This window comes from Rhinolophus sinicus, chromosome 5 (genome assembly GCF_057876585.1).
Source record: "Rhinolophus sinicus isolate RSI-liver-muscle chromosome 5, RSI-T2T, whole genome shotgun sequence".
Classification (NCBI taxonomy): domain Eukaryota; kingdom Metazoa; phylum Chordata; class Mammalia; order Chiroptera; family Rhinolophidae; genus Rhinolophus; species Rhinolophus sinicus.
Genome location: NC_142505.1, coordinates 32566504 through 32581759, shown reverse-complemented (window position 1 = coordinate 32581759; position 15256 = coordinate 32566504). Strand labels below are relative to the sequence as shown.

The window sequence follows — 15256 nt, the reverse complement described above, 5'->3', positions numbered from 1 at the left end:
GAAATGTCTATTCTGGTCCTTTGCCTGTTTTTTTAATCAAATGGTTTCTTGTTTTGATGTCAAGCTGTATGAGTTCTTTATGTATTTTGGATAATAACCCAGTATCAGATAAATCATTTGCAAATATCTTCTCCCATTCAGCAGGTTGCCTTTTTGTTTTATTGGTTTCCTTTATGGTGCAAAAGTTTTTTAGTTTGATGTATTCCCATTGTTTATTTTTGCTTTTGTAGTCTTTGCCCTAGGGAATGTATCCAAAAAAATTACTGCTAGACCATTGTCAAAGAGTTTATTGCCTATATTTTCTTCTAAGAGTTTTATGGTTTCAGGTTTTACATTTAAGTCTTTAAATCCATTTTGAGTTTATTTTTGTATATGGTATTAGAAGGTGGTCTAAATCATTTTTTTTTTTTGCATGTATCCAGTTTCCCTAATACCATTTTATTGAAGAGACTGTCTTTACGCTACTGTATATTCTTGCCTCATTTGTTGTAGATGAAATGACCATATAAGCATGGGTTTATTTCTGGGCTCTCTATTCTGCTCCATTGATCTATGTGTCTGTTTTTATGCCAGTACCATGCTGTTTTGATTACTATCATCTTGTGGTATAGTTTGATATCAGGTAGCATAATACCTCCAACTTTGTTGTTCTTTCTTAAGATTGCTTTGGTATTTGGAGTCTTTTGTGGTTCATAAAAATTTTAGGATTATTCTAGTTCTGTGGAAAATGCCATTGGTATTTTGATAGGGATTGTACTGAACCTGTAGATTTCTTTGGGTATTATGGACATTTAACAATGTTAACACCTCCTGTCCATGAGCACAGTATATGATTCCATTTATTTGTGTCTTCGATGTCTTTCTTCAGTGTCTTATACCATGTTTCCCCGAAAATAAGACCTAGCCGGACAATCAGCTGTAATGCGTCTTTTGAAGCAAAAATTAATATAAGACCCAGTCTTATTTTACTATATTATATATAATACAACATCACTATAATATATGTAATATAATATAAGACCGGGTCTTATTTTACTATAACATATTATATATAAGACTGGGTCTTATATTAATTTTTGCTCCAAAGGACGCATTAGAGCTGATTGTCCGGCTAGGTCTTATTTTCAGGGAAACACAGTAGCTTTCTAACTACAGGTCTTTTACCTCCTTCATTAAATTTATTCCTAGGTGTTTTATTCTTTTTGATGCAGTTGTAAATGGGATTGTTTTCTTAATTTCTCTTTCTAATAGTTTGTTGTATAAAAATGCAACTGATTTCTGAATATTAAATTTGTATCTTGCTACTTTACTGAATTCATTTATTAGTTCTAATAGTTTTTTGGTGGAATCTTTTGGGTTCTCTATATAGTATCAAGTCATCTGCAAATAACAATTTTACTTCTTCCTTTCCAATTTGGATGCCTTTTATTTCTCTTTCTTTTCTGATTGCCTGGCTAGGACTTCCAATGCTATATTGAACAACTGTAGTAAAAAGTGGACATCTTTGTCTTGTTCCTGATCTTAAAGAAAAAGCTTTCAGTTTTTCATGATTGAGTATGATATTATATGTGGGTTTGCCATATATGGCCTTTATTATGTTGAGGTATGGTCCCTGTATCCCCACTTTGCTGAATTTTTAACATAAATGTTAGATTTTGTCAAATGTTCTTTCTGCATCTATTGATACAATCATATTTTTTTTATCCTTCATTCTATTTATGTGGTGTATCTGGTTAATTGATTTGTGGATACTGAATCAACCTTGTATGCCAGGAATAAATCTCACTTGAACATGGTGTATGATCTTTTCAGCATATTGCTGAATTTGGTTTGCCAATATTTTCTGGACGATTTTTGCATCTATGTTCATCAGGGATATTAGCCTATATAAACCTTCTATTTTAGCTGGCTTTCTGAGATACCACTCTGTTAGAAGATGGGGTTCTACCATCTCATTACTGCCAGGCAGATGTAGAAGTCCAGGTTCCTTCTCAGCTTCCACTGATACTGAGGAGAGGAGTCCAGGCTCCCCAGGTGGTCTCCACTGACACCACAGGTGGAATGGAGCTTGTTGCTAGTCTAGCTCCTCGTTTGGCTTCTCTGATACCTCCCTGGCAGGGGTGTTGAGGTTCCTCATTATAACACTGATGAGTGGAAATCTGCAGGCATGAGTAGGGGCAGGGCCATAGTTTTTTCTGCGTTTGGCTTGGGTAGAGTTGTTATTGTATTAAGGTTTTCTGTCTTGCTAGGCTACCCCTACCCAATCCTTCAGCTAAACAGAGGAGGCTTTGGTGGGACACTTTTTTGTTTGATTCTTGTTTGTGCTCAGAGGCATTTCCAGGTTGCCGTCTTGTTCAGCTCCAGGTCTGGGATATGTGAGTCAAAAAGAAAACCCAGAGAAATCACCACCAAGTTATTCTTTTAGTCTGGAAGTCCCTAGCAGGTCTGCCTTCTTTTCTCCAACATTCAGAGTCTTCTTAGGTTTGTTATATAGATAATTCCCAGTTTTTTAACTGTACTTAGCAAGACGAAAGGGAAAAGTACATCTCTTACTCCATTTTCCTGGAAGTAGAAGTCATTGGAAGTACCATTTTCTTAATCCGTGCAGATACCCTGTAAACCTCAATACAGAGCTCTTCAGGAAAAGCTGGATTGGAGAATGGGCCTGGAGCTGAGGCTGACATGGAATCTCCTCCACTGCAGATCTGGGCCTTGGGACCCTCACACTCAGGCATGAGTGCACAGAACATAAATTTAACAACTTAGATGAAATGGACTGAGTCCTCAAAAGCCACAAACTACCAATCTCACTAACGGTGAAATAAATCAGGTGTTACAACTATTAAAGAAATTGTATCAAACGCATTAACTCTTCCACTTAAAAACATGTAAAGTAAGGCTTGGGAACAGTCTTTGGCCTAGAGTGTTTTCACCAAACCACAAGGCTGTGTTACATGTGCCATCAGCACCAGCTTATCTCCCGTTTTGCTGTCCTTTGCTCCCCTACAGGAAGTTGTGGCTCACTGGATTGCTGAAAGTCGCATTGCCATTGAAGAGATCCGCTTGTTGACCCTGAGAGCTGCCCACAAAATTGACACTCTGGGCAGCAGTGGCGCTAAGAAGGAGGTGAGGCCCCTAGGACCACCATTGGCCAAGCCTGTTCTGGTTTCTTCACCCATTGGGCATTTCAGGTCCCACTAGTACCTTGATGGCACTGGGAATATTGGAAGCTTCTTATGGTTTTGGTTTAAAGATTATAAATGTATGGCACCTACTAGTTTTCTTGAGATGTAGCCACAGGGATTAGGGAAATTCCGGACTTCATACGGACCTGGAATTGTACTCAGTATGTCACTTTCTGCTAGCCTTTTGACACTAGGCCAAGTATCTAAGCTTTCTGCCTATGGCGTAGGGTTCTAGTAAAGAGTGACCAAGATGATATAGAATGCACAGCACTGTGTGTGACACATAAAAGGTGCCTCTTGTCCCCTGCCTTCTTATGCTTCTGGCTTGTATGGAATAAGAACGTGATCATTTAATTCTAAATGCCAATAACATTGCTAAGAAAAAACTGATTAGTAAAGATTCTTGAACTCTTTTTATGAGCCTTAAGGTGATGAAAGTAATTTATCAGCTGCCTGAAATTCTTTTGGAAACAAAGCAAGTTAGAAATAAAAAAAATGTGATTTGGAAGAGCTGTCTCTTTCCAAAAGGTCTGTATTGACTGAAATATGGCCGTTTGCTGCATCACAGCGGATCCTTATTGGCTTTCATCAAAGATCCTGTTTAAGTGGTGATGCATGTGGGAAAGTTCCCTCATTCCATTTCACAAAGAAAATACAGATTATATCAGACTGTCACAATGTGTATTGTTGAAGACAGGTATATTCTTTTTGTATCTTGCTTTTGTAGATTGCCATGATTAAAGTGGCTGCCCCTCGGGCCGCCTGCAAGATTATTGACCGGGCCATCCAAGTGTGCGGAGGTGCAGGTGTTTCCCAGGATTACCCACTGGCTAACATGTGAGTGGCTATCATTTAATAACCATCTAATTTTGACAGGCTTGGAGTTAAACATCTACAGATGCCGTGACACTGTTTAAGAAGAAAACAAAGATACTAACGTAGTTTAAAGTATAATTGAATGCTAGATAATGGACTTGTTATATGGGGATTTTCAGCTACACTGAACATCAGCGACCTACCCTCCTCACTGTTCCAAGGTCAACTGTAATATAGGTACTTTAACATACAGCTCAGTATGAATTAATAGTTGCTCTTACGATTACAACTAGTGTCTCAGTCAATTATGTAAGCTTTTACTCTGGGGTTCCTGGGTAGACAAAATAGCATGGGATGTTCACCCTGAACTAGGAAGGAAAGGAGGGGGCAGAGATGGCCAAAGGGAGCCCAGGGCCAGGCTTAGGTATGTAAACCGAGGACGGCTTACCACGTCCACAGGGGGCCCCGGCCACTCTGAGCAGGCACACCAGTGACCGTCTCATGTCCAGATTCTGGTTGCTGGGAGTCGAGAAGGAATACTCTCCATTGTCCATCCCCACAGTCACAGGGCCACCTTCTCTATCACATCCCTTTCCCCTCATCCATTTCTAACCTTAAGAAAGAACTACATACCTATACTGTATATTTATAAATATAGAAGTATTATATATTTATACTTCACTGCTTGTTGCTTACCTAAGAGATCCCCTCTAGTTGTAGCAACTTCTAGTAATCTGTAGCTAATCAAGGCTGAGACTAAGCCCACTGCACTATGCCCTTTGAAAGTACAGTTCCCAAGGTGAGAACTTTAAAATGACATTTCAGAAGTCTGTGGGCTTCTTTCTTTGATTTTCCCTCTGCTCTTTTTCTTATCACTGCTTTGGTGAGACTGCAAAAATTAATAGTTTGGGCTTAGAATCAGAGTGACTGACATTAAAGTATCTGTTCCACTCTGGTAACTCCTGCCATCCCTGTTCCTTCTGTTTGTCCAGGTACGCCTTAACGCGAACCTTGCGCCTAGCAGATGGGCCTGATGAAGTCCACCTCTCGGCAATTGCAGCATTGGAGCTTCGGGACCAAGCCAGAAGCTTGAGGGCCAAGGTGTAAGGAGGCGGCACCGTCTCACCTTTAGACAAACTTCATGGGCTCCAGCATTTGAATCTTTCTATTTTTGCAGCAATTTAACCACAAGACTTAATTACTTTCGGTAAAGATTTGAGCATCTATTTTGATCAGTAGGTTTTATAATTTCAAGGTGTTAGACTGTTGTCATTCAGTCTAATACCTAACTGTTTTGCATTTTTTAAATACTCAATTAGTAAAGAGATAATGAAGTGAATGACAGCTAAAGCATAGGCATAAACATATTTTCACTTTGATTCTCATGAATTGTGCCATTTAAATAAATATTCAACGAATATTTAATCATTACTTTGTAAATAATATAATGGGATCTCCTTTTTAACATTGGTCTTAGGAGTTGGTTTAATATTTTGTAGTAATGTTTACTTTGGAGAAAGATGCTTCATATAAGTTTCTTTATAATTCAACAGGAAGCATTTATACGTAATATCTGAATGCAGTTTTACTACAAAATATGGCATATTATGACAAAATATAATTAAGAAAAATTTTAATAATTTATAATATGTTGATGAGACAGTGGATAGTTTAAGGTACAAGAAAGTTATTTAATTTTGAGAAGAGATTAAAGACATCTGCTCTAACTGCTGTCCCGTTAAAGCAACACCCTTGTATTAAGAGCAGACTCCTGTGGCTCTTTAAAGCAGCTGGTTCAGTATAGCAGCCATGGGCTACGCGTGACTCTTGAGCACTTGAATTGTGGCTAGTGCAACTGAGGAACTGAATTTTTGATTTTTAAAAATTTTAATTAATATTGATTCTCAACTCAGTTACTGGAAATCTTTTAGGTATGCTTCAACTAACTTGGTATGTGAATTGACTTTTTCAAATGTAAATTTTATGAAATCTAAATACAGAGCAAGTATTTTGAATGAAAATTTAGCATCTGAATTAAGAAATAAGGTATAAAATATACATCAAATTTTGATAGTATGAAAAAGTAAATATTTTTATTAATACTTCTTAAATATTGACTACATGTTGAAATAAAATTTGGATATAGTGAATAAAATATATTAAAATTAATTTTACCTGTTTCTTGTCACCTTTTTCGTGTGGATGCCATTGGAATAGTAACTGGTGAATTTTTCAGTCTTCAAATGAACGCATTTTTATTTCTAAAAATGACAAAATTGTTTTATTAGAAAGCATACACATCACATCAGTGTATTGATGTCCTGAGATTATTTCTATCACTGTTTAAATGTTGTCTTGGAGTGAGGGTGGGAGCAGACATTTGACAAAGACCTGGGTTCTGATTCCTTATGTATCATGTGGGCCTCTTAAACATTTTTCCTTTGAGCCTTAACCTCTCTCTATGCCTCATTTTTATTCCTACACGTTGGAATTAACTTTTAAACCTAGAGAACTCTTACTTACCGAGGGTTTCTTATAACAGTCACTGAAGCCATATTGAAGAAGCACCTTGATATTCGTGAACCACAATAAAGTACTATGTAAGGTATCCTTAAACTGGATAAAATCTTATAACCCAAGCTAGTTAACCTTATTACTAGTTTTAAAAGTTGTGACTTAAATCAGGATTGTTTCTGAACAATTAGAATTAAACGTTATATCTTGTACTTACGGTTTTGTGATCATTGTTTTCTCTTTGAGGAAAATGGGCTAAGCTGGTGGTTAACTTGTTTCAATTAATCTATTTTTACCTCTGTCTGTCATATACACAGTCACTCCCTGTGGCCCATATTCAGTTCTCTCCCGTACCCTTAATTTATTCAGATAAAATGCTGTAAAGAATAGTAAGGGTTGTTTTCAAAGGGAAGAGTCCAGTCTCCAAAGGATAAAGTAAGCTCAGGGAACCCTTGCCTCAATCGCAGTGAGTGAATGGACTGACTAAGCATGGGAGCCTCCCAGCCATTTCTGGGGTCTCCTCAGGTTGTCACCTGGTGTCACGATGCAGCCGTCCACCTGGGACAGGCAGCCAGGTTTGCTGTGCATCTGGAACCACATGGTTTGAAAGGAAGAAGTTGCCCTGTGTAATACCCCACATGGCGGGAAGAAGGCGAGAACTCACCAGTCAGTGCTTTACCCGGTGGGAAGTCTCTGAGATTTGCATGTGGTCAGCAGCAGGGAGCATTGTCCAGCAGGGAAGTCACCACGAGGCTCCCCACAAAGCCGGCGTGGACAGCGTGGCAGTGCTTTCCCAGGGGGAACCTCTTTGGCAGCTGACATTTTAACCTGGGGGAACACACAAGGGGAAGTTCAGCTGCTCGTGGAGGAGCTGATTTCCTCCGCAACCTGTGCTATTTACAAAGGCTTCCCCCAAGGCGCACATCACCCCAGTGCTTCACACGGTTGTGGTCGACGTACATACGTGTCATAGGCCTGCTCAGATTTCATCCAAGAAAACTGAAGTGGGTGAGAAGCTGCCGAGTCCCAGAGCCCCATGCAGGCACTTTGACAGATGGGCTGCAGAAGGCTTGCAAACACCACGGTCCTCAGTCTTGAATTCAGCAGCAGCAGTTTCTGGGAAGTTAAGAAGAGAGGTACTTCTTATCCAGGCTTCTGAAGGCATGTCAAATTAGAGAAGGCCTTAAATACATTTCACTTTATAGCATTTAAGAAAATGTCTTCTATGGACAAATGCCCTGTTTCAATGAAGCTGGGTAGCCTTAGCGCGGCTTTCCTCTTTCACGGGCACTTGATGCTCCCACCCCCAAGGAGTAAAGGGGTGCAGAGCGGTCAGTGGGCCTACTGTTAGCCCTTCCAACCAGGGTTTGGGGCGTGTATTTATTTTGCCTGGATGACTGGGCTGATGTCCCATCAGGGCTTTTAGTCTCTCCCCGCAGCCAGCACGACCCTGTCAACATGTTGCAGGGGCTTTTCACTCATCAGACTAGAATCCACAGGCCTTGCCTTGGCAGACAGTTCCTTCTGAGCTTGTCCCCTGACACCTCTGAGTGCACCACCCCTGCTCGCTCCCTCCATCACGGCCTCCTGGCTACTGGCCCAACAATCAACCACGGCCAGGCCTCTGAATCTGGTTGTCCCTGTTTTCTCTGCCTGGAAAGACCCTGAGATTTCCAGAAGCCTGCACAAAAGTCTCCTTCTCAAAGGGTCCTTTCTTGACCACTTGTTCTAAACTAGCACCACACACTTTGTCCTTCACTGCTATCTGCTATTCTTTTTTTCACAGCACTTCTCACTGCACATACCGTGTTTCCCCGAAAATAAGCCCCAGTTAAGATCTCAGCCAGACAGAGAGCAGGGTGTGCACACGGCTCTCCAGGTGACCCTGCCCTGCACCCCTGCACCCTCTGGGTTGCGGGCTGACACCACCCTGGTGACGAGCCGTGTTTCACTCTTTAAATGGTTGAAAGTGGACCCTACAGATGCCTCCTCTCCCCACCACCCTTACCTGTCTGACGTTAATTTCTACCATTCTTTTTCTTTACTCCGCACCAGCCACACAGACCTTCTGTTGTTCTGCCAATACCTCAGATATTTTTTTTCAATTAGAAAAAGTACTGTTTCCTGTTAAAATAGGGCACTCTTATGGGGTAAAAATATGCAAGAAGAGCCTTCCTGGATTTCCTCACTTATCTCAGCACGCTGGGACTATTAATTAAAAACTTCCCTCACTGAGCAGAAGGGAAAGCTCTCCACCTACTCCTGGGAAATTAGGATACTCTCATTTGACTTTTGATTACTTGAATGCATTTTTAAAAAATCAAAACCCAACTGTTAATAGGCTTATCTGTCCATAGGCACAGACAGACGTGGGCCTCAAGTCCAATCCTCACATGCAGGCCAGGATTCGAAGTGCCCTGGGGATCGGGAGCGTGTCCCTCACAGGGGACTCAAGTCCCCAGGTCCTGGTCAGCTGCTTGCAAACATGCCGAGTGCCGCCATGCAAGGCTGACATTGCCCCTCTGCAAGGACTATATTGGGTAGAGTCAGGGAGCCCTCTGGCCACAATTGGTATATGGTCTAGAAACTACTTACTCCTTCTGCAAATCCTCGTGAGATCCTTTCGACTGACAAGAGTGGATTCCAATTTCAAAACGGCCCCGCAAATCACACAAGGTAGGGGATGTTGTTAAGGCAACAGCCTCCCCGAGTCCTGCGCAGAGCTTGCCCTGGCCCCAGGACCCCCGGCCCTGCCCACTGCCCCTCCGTGACCACGGGCAGCATCCAGAAGTTCTGAGCAGCCTTCGGCCTCACAAGTCAGGGGTGGGGGTGGGGGGCGAATTAAGGAACTTCATGGCAACTTCAAGGCCAAAGTCCTACCTTGGGGTCTCTGCACTTGCTTCTCTGTTTGCCCGGAAAGCTCTCCCTCCACCCCATGCTCGGAAGCCTTGCTCCTCCCCTGCAAACATGACCTCCGAGGTGCTCCTTCTGTGACCACCCCATCTAAACACACACAGTCAGACCTTACACCCTTCCCTGGTTTGGTTTTCTCCTTAGCACTTTCACCATGTAACATACTCTGTTTCTTTTTTATGGGGCTTATTAAATCCCTTCCCCCACTAAAAAGTATGTCTAGCAGGGAGGGGTTTTTGTCTGTTTTGTTTACTGCCATTTCCTTAGCATCTAGGACAATTCCGAGATTGGGAATAAATATTAGCTGACTGTGTGAATGGTATTCCTCCAGCGGGAGGGCAGGGATCCCAGGAAGTGTGTTGAACCTCTGTCAGAAGTGTGCTGGCATAGGCTATGTTAACCAACTCGCCCTGCTGATGCTGAAAATACCTAAAGCCGAGCTTCTCAAGCCTGGCTGAGCATCAGAATCCCCAAGGAGCTGACATAGACGCCGCTGTCCCAGCCCCAGGGTTGTGACGTCAGCGGCAACAAGATGTACCCGGGATTCGGGTCACAGGGGGGCCAAGGGTAGAGACTCACTTCCTGACATATCCTGATCAGGTCTGTTCGGCTGTTTGACTGCAAACATCAGGAAGAGCCAGCTAATGTGAGGAAAAGGGACTCGGGGGGTGTGGAAGTGGAAGACTTAGGCCCCCTGAGGGGGCGGGGTGGGGTGCGGTGGGCAGTGACCCTGCAGTGGCTCACCTCCCTCTGACTTGTCCACTGGGTCTGTCCTTGCCTTGCTTGCTGGGCTCCGAGGAGCATTCGGGTGGCCACACTCGGGTTACAGGTCTGCCCCAGCCTGAAGGGGAAGAGAAGTGGAATGCAAGCCACGCGTGTGATGTTACATTGCTAGTGCCACATTAAAGAAAGTCAAAAGAAATGGAACTAATCGTAACAATTTCAACATGTAACCAATACAACAAATTACCAATAAGATATTTTACACTTTCCCCTCAAAATCCAGAGTCTATTTTACATTTATAACACATCTTAATTTGGAAGCTGAATTTTCAATGGAAATACGTGAACTATAAAAAGTTAACTGTAGGTGGATTTCATAAAATTGAGTTGAGAAAGTAGATTCACATACTCAAATTGTTCCAAACATACTTACAAGTTTTCAAAAACTGAACTGAGCATCAGTTTTTAAATTTAAATAAGTTAACTAAAATTAAATTAAACTCAGTGTCTTAGATACATTCCATGTACCCAGTGGTCACAGGTGGTCAGTGACTACTGGATTGGACAGCACAGCTGTGTCCCTTAGCTTCTGCCGTTCGAGAGGTCACCAGGTTACCTTCCCACCGAAATCACTCACTGTGGAAGGGACCTGGGGCATTATTAGAAATGGAGAATGGATACTGAGCAGCCAAAAACAACTGTCAACTACGGAACGAAGGGAAGATGGTGATTTTATATCTTTCATGTTTTTGTCTAGTGAAGGGAAAAAGTTAATTCCAGTACATTTTCTATTTAAGAGAAAAGGAAAAAAAAAATAAACACAAGGAATCGCTAAGCATTTCTAGTTTACCAAGGACCCTGCGGTATGACCAATTCCTAACGATTACTTGAGGGATAACTGATATTTGTTCAGGGTGGTTAGGGTTTCCGAATGGAACAAAAGTTTGGCTCTAATACATAGGAACAGAAGAGTATAACCTTGGTCTCTTAAGGTTACACAGTTGATTTATGAGCCACAGTCCTTCCAGCTTGGTAGGAATTAATAACAATCTTGTCATGGAAACTGGAGACTTTTTTTTATACAATTCGAAACTGTGATCAATTCTTCTCTCCCAAAACTGTCTGTGATGAGGTTTTTGGCTTCAGGGGAAATGGTCCCCAAATAGCCTACTTGCTGCATTTCATTCCGTTTAGTCCATCAGAACTCCTACCTCTGCCTCTAAGATGCTAAACGAAGCCACTATAAGGGGCTAAGCCATGCCTCAGGCTGGAGGGGTGGCCTTCTCATCTGGACATGGTCCACGTCTAGAAGAGAAAGCTCCCTTCCCGAGTGCTGAGAAGTAAACGAGCTTCCTTCTATTGCCTGCTCTCACCGGTGCTCGTGGCCGCTGCTTGTCAGGCCCGAGCAACACACTTATGGAACCTGGCAGTTTACCCCTCCTCCTTTGGTTGAAGGTAGTTTCAAATTCTAAATCCAACTGAAACCTTTTCTGCAAGACGTCTCCTTCCAACCCTTCAAGACACTGGACTAAATCCCAAGGAGTAAATAATTTCACAGGCAAAAACATAGTATGTTGTGATCCTCACATACTAAGTTCATGATATTTTTGTTTTATTTTTAACCCTTTTTTTTTTTTTTTTTTTTTTTTTTGCTGGCAAAGTTTGAGACAATAAACATCCAAAAGAGAGGCGGAAACAGCCACTCACAGAAGCTGTAACGTTTGACCTGAATTGGGGGATGAATGCTGAGGGACTTAACGTAGTTCCTGCCTGATATTCAGTGTTAGCTTTGCCAGCTCATGATTCTTTCAAGTGTATTAAGTCAAGGATTTCTTATTTAAAGCTAGTCTAAGCAACGCAGCATTAGGCCAACTGGAATTGAAAGAACACTAGATTCATTTTGCAGCAGAGACAAGGGTGATACAACCGGTCCTGCTGAGGGCCCGAGGGGGCTGCACATGTGAAGAGCCCCACCCCCAGGTCCTTCAACTCAGGCGTCTTTCATCCAGCTGACAACTCACTCAACCTAAAAACCCCCACCCAGTCGTACTAGATAGGGCAGCATATTTGTCAACCACACAACCTTGAAAACATAAACTGGTACTTACATGGGCAAACAAATGAAAATATTTTCAAAATGTCTCTTTTAAGATCCCATTTCCACTGTAGAAACTCGAGGACAGCGTGCAAGATGAGGCTGAAGCAACTTCAACTGAAGAATCTAGAAGCAGGAAGCAAGATAATAGGTGGGATTTCTCCTTATTTGGGACTTCTGATACCAGCCCCAAACCTCAGTGGGTCAGATTTTGAGAAGCGGACTTTGGTTGAAAATACTTAGAAGTCAGAGGAAACTGGCCTGCAGCAGGAATGTGTAATTTGGAAACTGGCTCGTAGGGCGCTCACTCAGGCACAGCCCCAGCTTTATTAATGAGAGTTGGTAAATGTTGCTGTTTGCTGTTACCATCCGTGTTGCACCATGTGAATTTGGGCTCTTTTTAATCATGAAGAACTGACTTACACAGGCACAATTTAATTCATTCAATAGTGTCTACTATGTTCTAGATGTAATGCTAAATTCTGGGGGACTGAAAGATGGCCAACACAGACGTCATCGCTGCACTCACGAAGTTTACTTCCTGTGTGGAAACAGACAGTTAAACAAAATGCTCTCCTTAGCACTCCACACCACCAGGGAGTCACGGGAGGCTCCCAGACCTGAAAACAAAGAGATATGAGGAGGAGAGAAAAATGTTCTGGATAGAAGAGTATGTGTGAAGGTCTGGGGGTGAAAATGTTGGCAAGTTCTAGAAACCAAGAAGTTCACTATGTTTGGAATGATACTGAGAGAGCAGGAGAGACAGTGCCAGAGAGAGAAGCGGCCAGATCACGACGGGCCTCGCAGTCCAAGACGAGGCACTGGACTTCGGGGGCCTCACAGCAGTGAGGAGTCCTGGGAGGGTCCTCATTGCTGATGAAACATGGATTGAAAGGGTCCTATGTGGGTTTTATAATAGATTATTCCACGGAAAATGGATGGGCTTCAGATCATGTTAGAAGTAGGATCCTGTCGCACTGATCCAAGAAAGACACGTAGAAGCCTACACAACGGGAGAGACTAGAGACAGATTCTAGAGATACTTAAGATGTAGAAGCAACAAACACAATTGATTAAAAGTGGTAAAAGAAATGCTCATGGCTCTGGCGTGGCAACTTGGCTAGACTCGAAGCCTCACTCAGTTTAATGATTTTATATTTATTTTTCATTTTAAACCTTTGATGTAGCTGGGATATATGCAGTGTAAGAAAACGGGGTGGGGACCCCTGGGCAGATCCTTGCCTACAGAAGCTGGGATCTATAGAACGGCTAGCCAGTTGCTTGCTGAATCCATTTTTTCTCTCTCACCCGGATATACACAGGTGCTTAGTGGGAAGGCCATTTCCATCACATGCTATGGATCACATACTTGGACTGACTTTTTCAGCCTGTTTGGTTCTGTTGGCCTTTTGTTTACAGTGCCTATACCACACTTTTTAAATATACCTTAAAACCTGGCGGGGCAATGCCTGATCCATTCTTTCCCATATTCTTGTAGTATTCTCACAAATGAGCCATCATTTTGTTGCAGTTTTGATTGAGACTGTATTAAACTTACTTGAAGGACCACGGACACCTCTGTAATATCGAATCATCCGACCCAGGAACGAGACATGTCACTCCTTTCAAGAACTCCTTTATGCCTCTCAGTAGAGGGCCAGTCTTCATAGAAATATTACGTTCCATGTTCAGGTTATTTCTAAATATTTTATGGGGGTTTTTGTTGTGGAAACTATTTTTTTTCTATTATATTTCCCATATATGGTTTCCATGTACAAAAACTGCTTTTTTTAAAGTTTGGCTTTATTGATTTTTGATTTCCCCTCAATAGGCATTGATTTTTTGATTTTTTTTTTTTAGTTTTTATTTTTAATCAAATGTGTACATGCCCGAGTTTAACAATCAAATCACTGTTCAAAGTCAGTTGTGAAAAATATCAGTGGTTCCTCCTCCCCACCCCTCCAAAATGCTAATTTCCCATTCCCATTAGCAACCACCACTTTGAATAAGCATGGTTGTCTACTTCTAAGTAATGCCGTTACACTGTTACTCAGCTCCCAGTTTTCAGTTTGAAAAAATTTCAAACCTTCAGAAAAGTTACATGAACAATATAATGAATACTTGCATACCCTTAGATTCACATTTGTGCATCCTCTCTCTCTCGTTTTCTCTCTCGTTCTCTCACTGTCTCTACTATTTGAGTTAATTGCAGACATCATGTCACTTATCCATAATACAATGATCACACTTGGGAAATTTGACCTTGATAATATTACTATCCATAAATAGTCTGTTATATTGCTTCTCGTTGATTTTTTTGTTTTGTTTTAGCCAATATTCATTTTTCTTAATTTAGAAGATTCAGTTGTCTTTCATCTTCTCCCCCCACCAAACTTACACTCTCTCACACACATCCTGTTTTTTCATTCTCTCAACATAATCCGATTGGCATGATAACTACGTAAGGACCACTCAGAACCTTACCTTCGCATTCACACGTCCTATGATTATGTTGCTGTCTGACTCTTCTAAACGCTTCCCTCAGGCACGTCCATCTTCCTCTCGGCATATTCAAACACAGAGGTTGACTATCAATTTCATCTTCCCGAAGAATTTGTTCTCAGAGCCTCTGACCTGCCTTGGTCTGGTCTGGCTGTGCTGTAAGTCAGCAGCAAGCCGTCGTCTGACTGTAGGATCTCTTCACCACCATCTGGAATATCCCACCTTCCTTTCTTGGCTACCGTGTGTTAGTGGAGAACAGCCTCAGGGATTTTCTTACAAAACACCCATGGGAGGGAGATAAATCTGAGACGCTGTGTGTTTGAAAATGTCAATTTTGTCCCCTCCCTCAGTTGGTAGTTTGGCTGGATTGAGAGTCCTGGGCTGGGGAATCATTGCTCCTTAGGCTTGTGAAGGCATCACCCCCTTGTCCTCTGTCAGTGTCACTGAGACATCCAGGGCTACTCTGATTCTTCTTCCTTTCTAGGAAGTGTCCTCCCTTTCTCCTGCC

The 15256-nt window shown here is 42.0% G+C and overlaps 2 protein-coding genes across 3 annotated transcripts in view; one reads left to right on the top strand and one right to left on the bottom strand.

Annotated features, from left to right (window-relative positions):
- ACAD11 (acyl-CoA dehydrogenase family member 11) overlaps positions 1–6170 on the top strand; it is a 71010-nt gene extending 64840 nt beyond the window's left edge. For both annotated transcript variants that reach the window (XM_074312842.2, XM_019725930.3), the window contains 3 exons: positions 3010–3126; positions 3913–4022; positions 4994–6170. In XM_074312842.2, the coding sequence (XP_074168943.2) occupies positions 3010–3126; positions 3913–4022; positions 4994–5108 (342 nt within the window). In that variant the 3' untranslated portion in view covers positions 5109–6170. The remainder of the gene's footprint in view (positions 1–3009; positions 3127–3912; positions 4023–4993) is intronic.
- Positions 6171–7179: 1009 nt separating this feature from the next.
- LOC148758232 (uncharacterized) lies at positions 7180–14063 on the bottom strand. Its single transcript, XM_088798331.1, has 4 exons — positions 12260–14063; positions 10173–10269; positions 7480–7631; positions 7180–7343 (listed from the first exon to the last, which is right to left on the bottom strand). Coding segments are annotated over exons 1-4 (369 nt in total). The 5' UTR covers positions 12262–14063; the 3' UTR covers positions 7180–7225.
- Between the last annotated feature and the right edge of the window lie 1193 nt (positions 14064–15256).